Genomic DNA, 14,739 nt, shown 5'->3' with positions numbered 1-14,739 from the left:
ATATTCTTTTGTTTGCCCAAATTAGTTAGGTTTGTTTAACTGAATTACAATAGAAGTTAATTGTATAATTAATTTATACAGAATCTTCTTACAGTTGGCTGACTGTATCTCTTTAAGTGTGTGTATAAAGCAAAAGTGATTATCTGCTAAAGCCAAATAAAATAATTTAGCCAGGAGAAAAACTTCTGAAACTTTTCCTAGATATTAAGTAATTTTATTATAAGTGAATGCCTAATATAGATACCTAGAGTGACCCTGAATGGTTACTTCATATTATAACACTGCTACATATTCTTCGTCTACTGAAATATAAGATTAACATTACTTCTGATCTACAACAGTTAATTACAGTAAGAATTGCTGCTTTTCAAAGGAGAGTTGTAGCTAAAAATGCATCCTCTGTGACACAAGGCTCCTCCCCCCCCCTTCCCATTTTTAGCTGAACGATGGTAATAATCATGAAATCACCTGGGAAGAGTAAGACCTGAGAGAAAACTTTAGGCTCTTAACCCCATCTAGTAATTAGTCATCAACAAATGCCCTGTTTCTAGGTTCACATATATGTTTATTGTTCACATATATGTTTGTTTGCAAATACACAAAATAGGCCAGTCAACATCTCATTTTTGTTACTTAAATGAGAGGAAACTATGAAAAGTACAGTTGTGCTTCATGATATGTTGTTTTTTTTAGTTTAGAGGTTTTTTTGGGTTTGTTTTTTGCAAATACGTTCAGCTAAGATCTACTGACGTTTTACATTTCACATTTTTGTACAGTCTTCTGCAGTTGGAAAATTATTTTTTTCTTATGACTGAGCAACAGTCCTTCCATAAGATTATTAAATAACAAAATCCTGAATTAACAGAGGCTTTTTTAATCAGCTATATTTTTAATTAAAATGACTGGAAGCTTTCCTACCATCTGGAATACGTGCTAAGTATTAATTATCTGGAAAGGCAGTTGCACAATGCACGTATGCTCAACATTTCTGTAGGGTGTAAAGGAAATCTTGGACAATTCCCCTCCCCCCACACACAAATGGCATTCAATAATAACAAAAAACGATAGTCTAATCCTGGGTCCTAGCATTAATGCAATATCTAAATTTGTTGCCTGCAGTTAGAAAGGTAACATCCCAGGCCCAGTTGTTTTCATCCTTTTCCAATTATAGCAACTTTTGAATGAAAACTGTATAAACTTCAAGCTAGATATTCACATTTTATGGAAAGATCTAATCCTTTTTACATTGTGTAAATAGGAAACTATTGTACCTCTTCTTCTGTACGTCTGAGCAACTTAATAGTTTATGAAAGGCTACTGCTTATTTTGTGTCCCATACATTATGGATCTTGTTCCTGCTTGTTATTGTTTTGACTCTCACTATCCCTTTGTAGCTTTCTAGAATTTACTTCAAATAGTTTTGATCTTTTTGCTTGGGATGAATATGAGGGAGCAACATACAAACTTTTATCTTGCACTATATTCAAATCCAAACAATTGTATATAGTTATGCTTTTGCTTTTCTCTTTTGTAATATGTTTGTGCTTAAGTTTACAAACATTGTTAATGAAAAGAATACTAATAAAATAACAGCAATGATGTGAATGCAGGGCATTTCCTGGAGATTAACCCATTGATCTTAGAGGTCAAAATGTGCCTTAACATATCTCCCAACTGGTCGATAATCCCAAAGAAACACACTTTCTCAATCATTATTGCTTTATTAAGTTTTTTTCATTTTCAAGAGTTTCTTTTAAGATATTTGAAAAACTAAATATAGCCAATGTTTGGGAAGTTTTGTTCAGATATATACTTGAGTGATCAACAAAATGAATTGTGAAAACTTTTGAAACTCAGTGCTGTGCAGACTTTTGTGAAGAGTGTGTATATGCCTGTGCGTGTTAAGAATCGATCAAAGAGTATTAACTGACATGTAGTTCATTATGCAGAGGGAATACTCTGGTTGGTAGTTACCCAGTCTTCCTTACATGTGCTCAGCTATACGTTTTTAGAGAGAAGAGGCGAGACTCTTGGGAGAGGAGCTGTGAACATGGTGAATGTTATGTTGGACTGTTAAAATTTAACTTTGTCAGAAACTGGCTGCAGTAGTGAACAGGAAACTTCCAACGAGTCGAAGAGCGATACTGGACTTTTCCATCATCTGGAGGAAAGAGAATGAATCAATACCTGACCGTCAAGTTTTGAAGTAAAGAAGCTTGTGTGCACCTGCCTTCAGTCAGATTTAGCCACTAGAACAAGTAAAGAAATATGGAAGGTGGGATGCAAAACTCCTGAAAAACGAATATATCACTAGAGAAAATAAATAGTCACGTCCTCACAAGAGACAACGAAACCAGAAAGTGAAATCTGAGGAAACTAGGAGAGACTGGGACCAGAGACTGTGTTCCAAAGGGACATTGTGGAACTGGATACCCTAACCAGTGAATAAAACAACAACCGATAGAACAAAACAGCTGAGAGACTTTAGGAAGAATAGACAGAAATTTACAACAGTTTACTTTGTTGTTCAGTGGACCGGAGATTATAAAAACAGCTAAATTTGGGAATGGACCAATCACACCAAAGTCATGATGTCTTTTATGGAAGCTCACTGTCACCCAAATAGGTTAATCATACACAAATCGTCTTAAAGGAAAAAAAAGACTAGTAACCTGGAAAAGATTGTAATTCAAAAAGAAGAGTTTTAATTTTAAAGATCAAGGGAGAAAGAAAAAGGATGGATGGCTGCGTATGAAAGCTGTGGGGCACTTTGAGTTGATGTTTAAGGTAAAATACAATTTTCATACTAAAGTACTATTACTAATTTTTGTTGGTTTTGATGTTAGTGTGACATGAATAATTGGTGCTAAAGGCATACAAATATTTATGAAAACAACATTTTTAGTAGTGTTAATGGAAATAATATTTGAGTTAAATCAAGTGTCAGAATTTGTATGTATAAAGATTCCATGTTAAATCAAAAGGACATGTGCAAGACCGTCTAATCTGCATGAAGACAATGGGGAAAACTGCAGATTAGAAAGCACTTTGCGAGTTTGTCACTGTAATGTTTTAAGGACTGCTTTTTACCTACCTATAAGGAAAGAGACTTTGCAATTGGAAACATTTTTGTGCATAAATGAAATGTTATATTTGGATTTATATTTGAATGAGATGAGAATCTACTATGTAACAGGTATAGGAAATTTAAAAGGACTGATACAGAATCGTAAAGGTTTCAAGAAATGATCTGTGTATAATTTAAGGTATCAAAAATAAACCAACATTTATCTTGGATGTGATTCTATTATTGCTCATTCATTCTTTCCTCCTTATTTCAGTGTTGAAAGTACCAATCAAAGGTTATATTCTGATAGAAAAACTGTCTGGTGTGTTGTTCAGAATTAAGTTTAAAATACCACATGTAGGGTGTATCCATTTACTTCTGGCTGTTTACTAGGTTTGTCCATCCTTGTTGATAGAAAGTTTCAAACTACAGAATATCTGAAGACCAATTCACATTCATAGGCCAGCTGTTAACATTCAAATATGTAATTATTATGATTGTCTATCTTTTATACTAAGCTCCTCCAGACTTTACCATAAATTCAGCCTTCTGTTAGAGACTGAAACTCACTGTTTGTGGATCTCAACTGCACTTGTTGGTGATGAGATGGGCAGCCCCTTTTTAAAATTAGGATTGAAAGCACGGTTAGATTTTAATGTGAGCTGAGTGTATGGATACACCTTTAAATTTAATTCATATATGGTTTTCTGCATTTCATTGTGGCCTCTGCATTGCTTCTGAAAATTAACTAACATGGAAAAATTCATTTTATGTTCCTATCTTATATTCTTAAAGCAAGGTGCAGGTATTTAACCACTTTCTGTCAAATGGCCCTGTAACAAAGCTATCCAAAAGAGTGTGAGATAATTTTGTGCCTGTGAATTTTATTCTGCAGGTCCCAGCAGAGATGGTACCATCAGCGAGGATACCATTCGAGCTTCTCTCATTTCAGCAGTGAGTGATAAACTGAGATGGCGGATGAAAGAGGAAATGGATCGTGCACAAGCTGAGCTCAATGCCTTGAAGCGGACAGAAGAAGACCTGAAAAAAGGTCACCAAAAGCTGGAAGAGATGGTAACTCGCTTAGACCAGGAAGTGGTAAGCTGATTGAGAAAGCAATGCCATATGTCTTGATTTCCAATAGTGAACTGAACCATGTATGTGTAAAGTCTGTTTTGAGTATAATGGATGTTTCCAGGCTTCCAGTATGTCAGTTTTAAAATGTCACCTTTTTTGAGGGGGGTGTTTGAGAGAGAGCAAGAAAGGTAGATGGAAATGGAGTTAAGACTATTCAACTCGCTGTCCAGAATATCCACTTTATTATTTTATTTAGCAGTAGGGAAACTGTAATACGTTTTGTTGAAGGATGTGTATTCCTGAAGATGATGCTGATGTAGGGATGTGTATAACTTTCTGCCTCCAACTTCTGAACAGTAATGGAGACAATTTTTACTATATCCTGATACTACCACTGACTCGTGATCTTATGCAAGTCACTTTAGCCTTTCTGCTTTACTTTATGAATCTTTACAAAGAGAATGTGAAGATAAGTTAATTAGTATAGCATTTTCAATAAGCAGGTGCTATACAAGACATTATTTTTGTCAACTAAACTGGCAGGTGTGTGACATTACAAAAAAATAAAATTTTATCGTGTATACTCGTTCATAAGCCGAATATTTTTGGTTAAAAAGTGATGCATCAAAGAACAGGGGTCGGCTTATAAATGGGTCTACACCAAAATTTGATGATTTTAAACTCTATGGAATCATTGAATTGAATATCGAATACATTGTCGCTTTGTTTACCTGGAGCATTGGCAGGCCTGGAGCCCCTCAGCTCCCTGTAGCCGTGGTTCGCCGCTCCCATTGGCTGGGAACGGCGAACCGCGGCTACAGGGAGCAGAGGGGCTCCATGCCTGCAGACGCTCCGGGTAAACAAAATGACAATGTATTAAATATTCAATTTAATGATTCCATAGAGTTTAAAATCATCAAATTTTGGTGTACACCCATTTATAACCCGGCCCCTGCTCTTTGATGCGTCACTTTTTTACCAAAAATATTCGGCTTATGAACAAGTACTAACTTCTAAACTGCATTATAAAGTAGCTTATCATTCAGCCAATAGGATTGCTTGATTAGATGAGTGCACCAAGACTTGCTAAGAANAGCCAATATGAAAATATAACGTGCAGAATTGATGGAATCTCTAATAAAATTGAAATAGCCTGTTATCCCTACAGACATGCCAATCTACAGGGCTGCTTTGAAATAAACAAAGAACAATAATAATTTGACAGTGATAAAGCAGGTGACATTCCTGTATAAAGTCCTACAAAATCTATAATTACAATAATAATCTATTTTCATACTAGTATTTAAAATGAACAACGGTGAAATCAAAAGAGAAAGGTCTTCTTATCATGCAGCGTTCAAACTTAAAGTTGTTGAATATGCAGAAGCAAACAATAATTGTGCTGCTGCTCGTGAATTCTGTATCAATGAGAAGCAAGTAAGAGAATGGCAAAAAAATAAAACACTAAGATATGCCAAGAAGCAAGAAAAAATGTCCAATGAGGTGCGCTTCATTTCCTGAGCTAGAGAAAGATCTCAATAATTGGGTTGTTGAATTTAGACAAAATGGGTACATTGTCACTAGAACTGGAATTCGTCTGCGTGCTCTGCAAATGCGAAAGACGACAAATACAAGTCAGTAAAGCCGTCAGTGTTTGTTGCATCAGCGGATTGGTGTACTCGCTTCATGAACCATCATGGTCTCTGTCTTTGTCAGCGAACAAAGATAGCGCAAAAGTTGCCTAGAGATCTGGAAGAAAAAATCGAATCTTTCCAAAGGTTTATTATAAAATATCGAAAGGAATATGCATTTGAACTGTCACAAATAGGAAATACAGACGAAACATTGACATTCGATCTCCTGAGCAACAGAACAGTAACTGGTGTTGATGAAAAAAACAGTTTTAATTAAAACCACAGGCCATGAAAAAATCCATTTTACGGTGTTTGGCAAATGGATCAAAGCTCCCTCCTGTTGTTTTTAAAAGAAAAACTTTGCCTAGAAACATGAAATTTCCTGCTGGTGTCATTGTATGTGCACATGAAAAGGGCTGGATGGATGAAAGTGGGACTGTTGAATGGCTGGAAAAAGTATGGAATAAGAGACCAGGAGCACTTTTCAAGAAATCTGCTATGCTTGTTTGGGACATGTTCAGCGCACACAAGACGGATGAGGTGAAAAATGTGGCCAAAAATATGAAAACTACTTTGGCTGTAATACCTGGAGGCTTAACTTCAGTTCTACAGCCGCTTGATGTCTGCCTGAACAAACCCTTTAAAGATAGGCTACGCAAAATGTGGGCTGAATAGATGTGCTCAGGCATGGCGAAGTTGACAAAAGGCAGGAATCTTACGAAGCCCGAAATCAATCTGGTCGCCCAGTGGATCAAGGACGCGTGGGTGTCCATTCCCTCGGAAATGGTAGAAAAATCATTTACGAAATGCTGTATCAGCAATGCACTCGAGGGGTCAGAAGATGATGCCATATTTGATGATGACACAACGGAGGCTGATAAGGAATCTGACTTTGAAGACGACACTCCCGACATCTACGATGACAATGCAGGTGCAACTGTGACTGAAGCAGAGTTTAATGAACTGTTTGGTGAATCAGTCTGATTCAGACTTTGAAGGATTTTAAGACTTTTTAAAGTCTCATGTTGTTCTAAATTACTTGTTTTAAATACCCATTTACTGATTTTAAATAATGACTGTAATTTTGAAGGTGAATACATATTTGTTCAGTTATTATTATAACAGGTTTTTTGTTAGATTACATTAAAATAATTCTAGCAAAACTTTTGAGTATTTCTTGTGATGCCAGCTTTTAAAATATAGCAGGGGTCAGCAAACTTTGGCTCCCAGCCCATCAGGGTAAGCGGCTGGCGGGTTGGGACGTTTTGTTTACTTGGAGCATCTGCAGGCACGGAGCCCCTCAGCTCCCAGTGTCCACGGTTTGCCGTTCCCAGCCAATGGGAGCTGTGGGAAGTGGCACCACTCAATGTGTGGCAGCAGTCAAAAAAGCTAACAATGTTAAGAACCCCATTAGGAAAGGGATAGAAAAGACAGAAATATGCCACTATAAAAATCCGTGGTACATCCACACCTGGAATATTGCATACAATTCTGGTTGCCCCATCTCAAAAAAGATGCATTAGAATTGGAAAAGGTACAGAGATGTGCAACAAAAATGATTAGGAATATGGAACAGCTTCTATGTGAGGAAAGATTAAAAAGACTGGGACTTTGCTGCTTGGAAAAGTGACAACTAAGGGGAGTCTAAAAATCATGAATGGTGTGGAGAAAGTGAATAAGTGTTATTTACTCCTTCACATAACACAAGAAGCAGGGGCCACCCAATGAAATGAATAGGCAGCAAGTTTAAAACAAACCAAAGGAAGTATTTCTTCACACAACGCACAGTCAACTGTGGAACTCATTGCCAGCGATGTTGTGAAGGCCAAAAGTATAAGTGGGGGGTCAAAGAAGAATTCAATAAGTTCATGAAGGATAGGTCCATCAACGGCTATTCGCAAAGATGGTCAGAAATGCAGCCACACGCTCTGTGTGCGCCTAGCCTTTGACTGCCAGAAGCTGGGGGTGGACAACAGGGGATGGATCACTCGATAATTGCCTGTGCTGTTCATTCCCTCTGAAGCACCAGGCACTGTCCACTGTTGGAAGACCGGATACTGGGCTAGATGGACTATTGGTCTGACCAAGTATGGCTGTTCCTATGCTCTTAACCTCACTCACACTATGCCCCTCACTGTGTGTGGCTGCTCACCTTCCTTCAACTGCATGTGGCGCTTGTGCATGGGGAGATTGAACAGGAGTTTCAGGAGGGGAGGGGATTAGAGTAGTCTGGTGGGGGATGGGGCCTGGAACCTCTGCATTGAGACTTCTGCACATCAGAGGCTGCTGCCTTGGTATGCTAGGAAGCTGTGGCAGCAGCAGCACCAGAAGGAGCCATTCATGTGCCAGTACCGCCCCATAAAAACAGTCACTTCCCAATCCTTGCCACTGTCTCAGCTCTTTGGTGCACTGTGGCAACAGCACTGGGAAGCATTTCAGTCTCCAATGTCATGGCATAGAGGCACTGGACTCCATCCTTACCTCAGTCTCCCTGCATAGCCCTGGACCATCAAGCCAACAGCCCCCACCCCCCACAACAAAAAGCCTCTTCCATCCCTCATGCCCACATATCCCTGTTAAACTAGTCCTCATACTTGCTGATATCTCATTATGTCTCCATAAGCAGCACTCATTCTGGCCTCCCACATTTTTGCTCATCCTATCTTGGTTTCTGAACTACATCTCTTTCCCCATCCCCTGCTTGCCATCTTGCCTCCACGGGGTCTCTGTGTTGAGTCAGTAAGTCTGCAAGAGAGCCTTGCAGCACTGGAGAATGGGAGTAGCTGTTAGAACTGGACAATTATAGGCTAATCTTGGGAAAACTTAACTGTAGGTTATCTTGAATGAAGGGGGATAACTATTTTTGTGGGTTAACTTTACAAGATCAAAAGTATCTTATGTCCAAGATATTATCCAGATCTATGTGTAATCCCTATTTTGAAACTTGTGGGGATTTTGCTTCTTTAACTAGAGGGACCTAAGAAAAACTGAGGAAAGCAGGACAAAATTACAGAAAGGAAGGAGTATTTTTCAGTGTTTTCGTTGTAATAGTTATTAAAAACTTTAAAAGTATATGAAAAATTCAGTTGCCCTCTGAAGGATTATTATGCTAAAATTGTAAACCAAATTAAATCGTTAAAGTGTAAAATGGAGGAATTTCTGTCCTGTTTAAGTACGAAACAAACACAATCTTAACTATGGGGTTGCTACCAGGCCTTCCATAATTTTGCATTTATATATCACTTTTCATCCCAAAGGAGAGCAGAGGCAGTCACAAATGTGATACAATATGTACAACACTGAAATGTTAGCCACCTTTGTGATAGATAATGGGAACCAGCCAGACAACTGGCAAATGAATCATGGCATAACCATAGCCAGTATAGTATAAAATAAGTACATCACTCTTATTCCTATTTATACATTTTAAAAAAGCATTCAGCTTTAAATTACGGGAAATATCCAGTCTATGTGGTGATAGAATTTACAGAGTAAAACCCTAATACAAGTGAGCAAAGAAACTGAGCCATCTAGAGTTCTTCAAATGTGTATCAAAGTAAAATGTAAGAGGTCCTCTGGATCTCAAGAACTTTAACAGAACAAGTATTTTAAATATTTTTTTAGGCTGAAGTCGATAAGAACATTGAACTTCTGAAGAAAAAAGATGAAGAACTTAGTTCTGCACTGGAGAAAATGGAAAATCAGTCAGAAAATAATGACATAGATGAAGTTATCATTCCAACAGCACCACTTTACAAACAGATTCTGAACTTATATGCAGAGGAAAATGCCATTGAAGACACCATCTTTTACTTGGGAGAAGCATTGAGACGTGGGGTTATTGACCTAGATGTCTTCCTAAAGGTAGGTTTCTCAAGACACTTTTGAATGTGCATTGAAAGTTACGTATTTGACTAATGTTTTGGCACTGAAAATTCCTGTGACTGTCCCGAGATTGTGTTGCTGGGCTTTTTTGGCCAAAGGGGAACCAGTAGGTCTAAAAATGTCTGCATTTTTTTTAAAAAAGGGAACTTCAGTTTATAAAAGGAATGTCAGTGCTTGTGAAATGTCCCTAGTTAACAGCATTGTAGACTAAAGTCCTGTGTTAATAGGCCAGGTGTAATGGTGGAAGTGCCAGTGTACCCACCTTGCTTTATCAATGTACCTTCACCCTGATTGTGGAGAAACTAAATGTAAAGGTAAGCAGTTATTCAGTCAGTCTTCACCCTCATTCTAGACTTTGGTGCCTTTGCTGAAACAGCTAAGAGTTTGTGGTAGTGTGGATACAGAAATGGACGCAGACCACCAACTCATTTCCCATAGCCTAATACTCCACCGTGTTCATCTTTTTCTTCCTTACATCGGATTTTTCTATTCCGAGCAGAGTTTCAAATGCTTGGGTGGCTTTGAATCAAGACATAGACGGATATTAAAAGATGAGTAAGAGGACAGAATAAAAAACACTGTTTTAGGCATTGACTTCAGTTGGCTATTGGAGGTTGTCTGATTCTGAGGCAAGCAAACCATATGTATGGATAGACAAAGAGATACCCAGAATCCACATCTATAAAAGAGAAACTGCTTATTACCACTGCCTGCCTATGGATTTGTTTATTTATAAGTGTGACGAAGATTTGACATAGCTTATTAGCTCAATGTGGCAGTGAACTATTTTTATAGGTGGGGCATAGAAAAGGGAAAGAAGGGGAAGAGGACAGTCGCAGCTTGTCACCTGCTTAGCTGTGGTTATCAGGCTGGGTTTTATAGGCATTACAGCAGAGGTGAGTCTTAAGGGAGGCATTTGAAGGAAGACAAGGTGCATGTGGGAGAAAGCCTGGAGGCTTTTTTACAGGAGAAGCTGACAGGCGAGCAGTAAGGGCTTGGGACATTGGCAGAGCAAAGGAAGTGATATATGTCACAGTAAGTTACTACTAGGTTAGGAAGGGTGGGGTGAAGTTGTGAAGGATGCAGGGGTCAACCTATGTGGAACCAATATGCCTTTAAGCCTTCACTCAACTTAAAAACAGGAATTGTAACAAATCTGACCAGCTTTCCATTCCATAAAAAGGTAGCTAACACCACATTGATTCACTTTTAAAAAATGTATCTCCAGCATGGAATGGTAGTATAGATATTTTTAAATGGCTAGTGCAATAGAAGGCCTCATCCCTATGAGTCTGTTTTCATTTATAACCTAACAGGTAGCATGGAAATATTGATCCAAACTTTTTGGAATTATAATTCACAAGTATTTCAAACATCTTTTGGCCCTATGCATAAGAAATCCTTCTAATTAGATGGGAGGCATATATCAGATATTGAGAGTGACTTGATTTTGACCAGTTCACTGAGCAACCAGGCATTTTATCAACCCGCTTAATGACTGTCTTGGGGTGCAGGAAGGAAAAGCAGAGGGTTTGGAGTTGCTGATCATAGTCTTGTTTTAACTTATAGGTCAAAGCATTTAAAGGGAAGTTGATAGGCTAAATGTTTAATTAAGGATCAGGATAAAAAATGCCATGGGGTGGGCAAAAAGATACCCCACCTTTATTTTGCAGGTGAATAAATCCAGTGATTTTGAAACAAAGTATTAAAATTAAACTGATTCAATAAAACTATTTAACTTTTAAAGCTAATTGTTGTGTACCCATCTTAGTTAATACTCCTTTTATATTTCTCAAATACAATGCCTAAGGGACTCAAAAGTCTAGTAGTCTGCACCTAGGCAATCAGTCAGGAAATAAATACTATTGGTTCTTTTTTTCTAATAATAGAAGTTCACTGACATTCCAATTTGGGCTGAGACTTCAAATCTGGGATTCATCTTTAGCATCCCATGTATGGAGAGAGCAGCTTGGCTCTTGCATTCACCAGTGTGGTCTTCACCTCAGCTTCAGACAAGTATTGTCTCATGGGGGGCACAATGATAATCTCCAGTGATTCAATTTAATTTGTTATACTCTTGTGGAAGTAGAGCAAGAACTGAAAGGAATTTGAGGGGATTTCAATGCAAACAGTGTCTTCTGTGAGTAAGAGTCAGGCTAGTTGTTAGCCTAATAACGTGAGATTTGTAGAAGCAAGGATTGTGTGAGGCGAATGGGAAAGAACTGTGTGAGAAGTTCCTGTGACCTTGTGTAGATAAGTATGGAATGTAGACTAGAGTCTAAATAGATGTGAAAATAAGATATCAGGATGACCTATGTATAAACAAAATGCAGCTGTTGCTCACTATTGTATGTAACAAAAGGTATAAATGCTTACTGTAATTGTTTACCTGGAGAGAGACCTGCCTGCGGGGAGGGGGGGGGAACCCTGTGTCCTAGTGCACTCTCTCCCTCTACGCAATTGCTTGAGAATAAAGTATCTGACTTTGCTGCACCCAACCAAAGAGAGTGAGAACTCTGTTTTTCTCTGACACTCTCCATACATCTGAATACATTTTTACCAGATATTTAATTCACTAAAAATAAACCATAGTGAATGATAATTTAATTTGATAGCACTTCCTTTGCTAAGAAATAGCAATGAACTATGTGTTGCAGTTTGCAGAAAGTGTAAAGTATTTTACTTTGGGACATATCTTGAGGTCCTTACTCTGTGTTTACTCAAATCAGGATTTGGCCCTGAAAGTCTAAATATTCATTTCCAAAAATAAACATCACATTTGGCTCTCAGATTATCCAAAGTATTAAAATTTTGGATTGCAGATAATCTCTGATTGTAATGAAGGCCATAAAGTTGATGGGTATACTAAATTGTATCTTCTCTTTCCCCAGCATGTACGTCTTCTGTCACGCAAGCAATTCCAGCTGAGGGCACTAATGCAGAAGGCAAGAAAGACTGCTGGACTCAGTGATCTGTACTGACCTCTCAGACTTTAACTGGGAAGTAGGGCTCCTTATGAAACAGTCACTCTCTTTTTCTTTTAATCAGTAGGTGCCCAGAATAAGTTATTACATCATTCAAGTGTAAGATATTTTGAATTAATAATATATTTTCTTTTTCTTTTTGGTAAAGACTAGCTTTTATTAATGCACTTTCTATTCCCTGTAACCTTTTTTGTGTTGGTGGATTAATGCTAAATAAAACTTGTTGCATAGTTTTTTTTTCTTATGTTTTTATGTAGAATATATACTTCCTTTGCAAACAGATACATCTTCCTAGTTTGTGCAACTTTTTATTTCACTAACAAACATACGTATCAATAATATATTGCTGAGACCTGGAAACATCTTTTCTTTGGTGTCCAGAACTAGGAAGAATAAACAGTTGCTTTAAGTATGGCTGTTATGTCATTTTAAAGTTTATTATAAACTAATGAAAGAGCAGGATGCCCAAAGTAAAGGCTTGTCTTCTGTGCTATATCTTGCAGGGTGACCATAGCAAAAACTGTGGTGATTTTTCCCCCCATTCTATCTAGATATTACAATCAAATATCACTCACTGGTAGTCTTGCAGTTTGTAAAAACAGCTAGACAAAATAGCGAACATTAACCTTAAAAATTATGCTCCAATACAGAACGCTTTTACTCATCATCACCTCATGGAAGCTTGAAACAAATCTATTTCCTTTAAATTGTTTTTGCTGCAAATTGCTTTCTATAATTAACACTAACGGATCCTGCTCTTTTCCCAGGTGACTAATTAGCTTTGCTTCCTTAGATTAGGGCTGGTGTGGGCTACCTCAACAAATCCTTCATGGAAACCAAATTTTCCCTGTCCTTTTCTCATTCAGATGAAGTGCAGAGGTCATATACTCTAAAGGGCCCAAAACAAGGAGCACTCACACTTCCCTAAGCAAACTGCCCTGTTTTCATGCTAAACGAAATAACCTTCCTCTCGTAAGAGGCCAAAGAAATCCATGTGTATCTCCCAAAAGAAACTGATGAAGGGAAATTGCCTCATCCTTATTGGAGGCTGACTCTGAAGACACCTCCATGAGGAGTTTAATGCAGATGACATGAGCTACTTCTTCTGCAGTTGGATCTATGGCCACTAGTCCTTTAGGTTCTCTTTCATTCAAGATGGCAGTTTTGGTTGAGGTTTTTTTACTGTCAGATAAGTACAAGAAACTATCTCCCCCCCCTCCGCCCCCCTTTCCCAAATCTCCAGTAATTATTTTTCCTTCAACTAACTGGTCCTGAGAAACATGCCCAGCTTTCACATTAATCAGGAGCTGTGTATACCTCCCTACTTTCTTTCTGGATCTAAAGTGGGACAAAGGATCCTGCACTTGTGGTCTGTTTCTTTAAATTACAGTCCAAGGGCTGTAACTCACTAATCCAATTTATTTTTTCTTGAGGAGGAAGATACATCATGACTAAAGTCAGCTTGCTACTTGAATTTAGGGCCCTTATTAGTAGAGTACTTGGAGGTATTCCCTACCAAAAAAGGTGACTTTTTTCCTCCCTACCTTTAATAAGGTTTTCAGGGAGTATCTATAGTAATCTATTCCCCCACTCTTATTGCTGGTGTGTATGGTTTGTTAACGGCTTCTATTAGTGCATTAAGTTTTAGGGAAGCTGCTAGCCTGCTTCCATGTATGCACTAGCAGCAGACACTCCTATTATGGCATACCTTTGTTCTGATTCATTTGCCTGTCAACCACCTGTGGAGAGAGGATGGATCCCATTAACACAGATTGCAGAGTTAGTCTCAGTTCAGTTTTTCAGGTAAGGAAAAAATCCCCTTGTTTTTCTTTTGGAATGTAGTTTGCATTGGTTTATTTTAGCTTAATAGCAAGGATGCACTTCAAAAACTTGAAGTATTTTGTGTGTTTTAGTCTTAACCTTGAGTACCAAAAGTTAAGCTACTAAATCCATATTTTACATGTCAAAATATAGAAAACATGCTATTCAAGAGTACTGAGCCCCTGTAGTCTCGGCTCAGCTATTTACTGGGATTTTTATGTAATAACTAATGAGTTAGTAGAAAAAAAAAAAAAAAAAACCACACACACCC

At 38.0% G+C, this 14,739-nt stretch overlaps 1 protein-coding gene across 1 annotated transcript in view; it reads left to right on the top strand.

The window, feature by feature from the left end:
* Positions 1-12,883, top strand: part of TSG101 (tumor susceptibility 101) — a 53,200-nt gene extending 40,317 nt beyond the window's left edge. The window contains exons 8-10 of the mRNA XM_034770225.1: positions 3,963-4,165; positions 9,403-9,642; positions 12,555-12,883. Coding sequence (XP_034626116.1) covers positions 3,963-4,165; positions 9,403-9,642; positions 12,555-12,644 — 533 coding nt within the window. The 3' untranslated portion in view covers positions 12,645-12,883. The remainder of the gene's footprint in view (positions 1-3,962; positions 4,166-9,402; positions 9,643-12,554) is intronic.
* The last annotated feature ends 1,856 nt before the right edge of the window (positions 12,884-14,739 follow it).

This window comes from Trachemys scripta, chromosome 4, assembly GCF_013100865.1.
Source record: "Trachemys scripta elegans isolate TJP31775 chromosome 4, CAS_Tse_1.0, whole genome shotgun sequence".
Lineage (NCBI taxonomy): Eukaryota > Metazoa > Chordata > Testudines > Emydidae > Trachemys > Trachemys scripta.
Note: the sequence above shows the minus strand (reverse complement) of the source record. Positions and strands in the feature narration are given on the sequence as shown.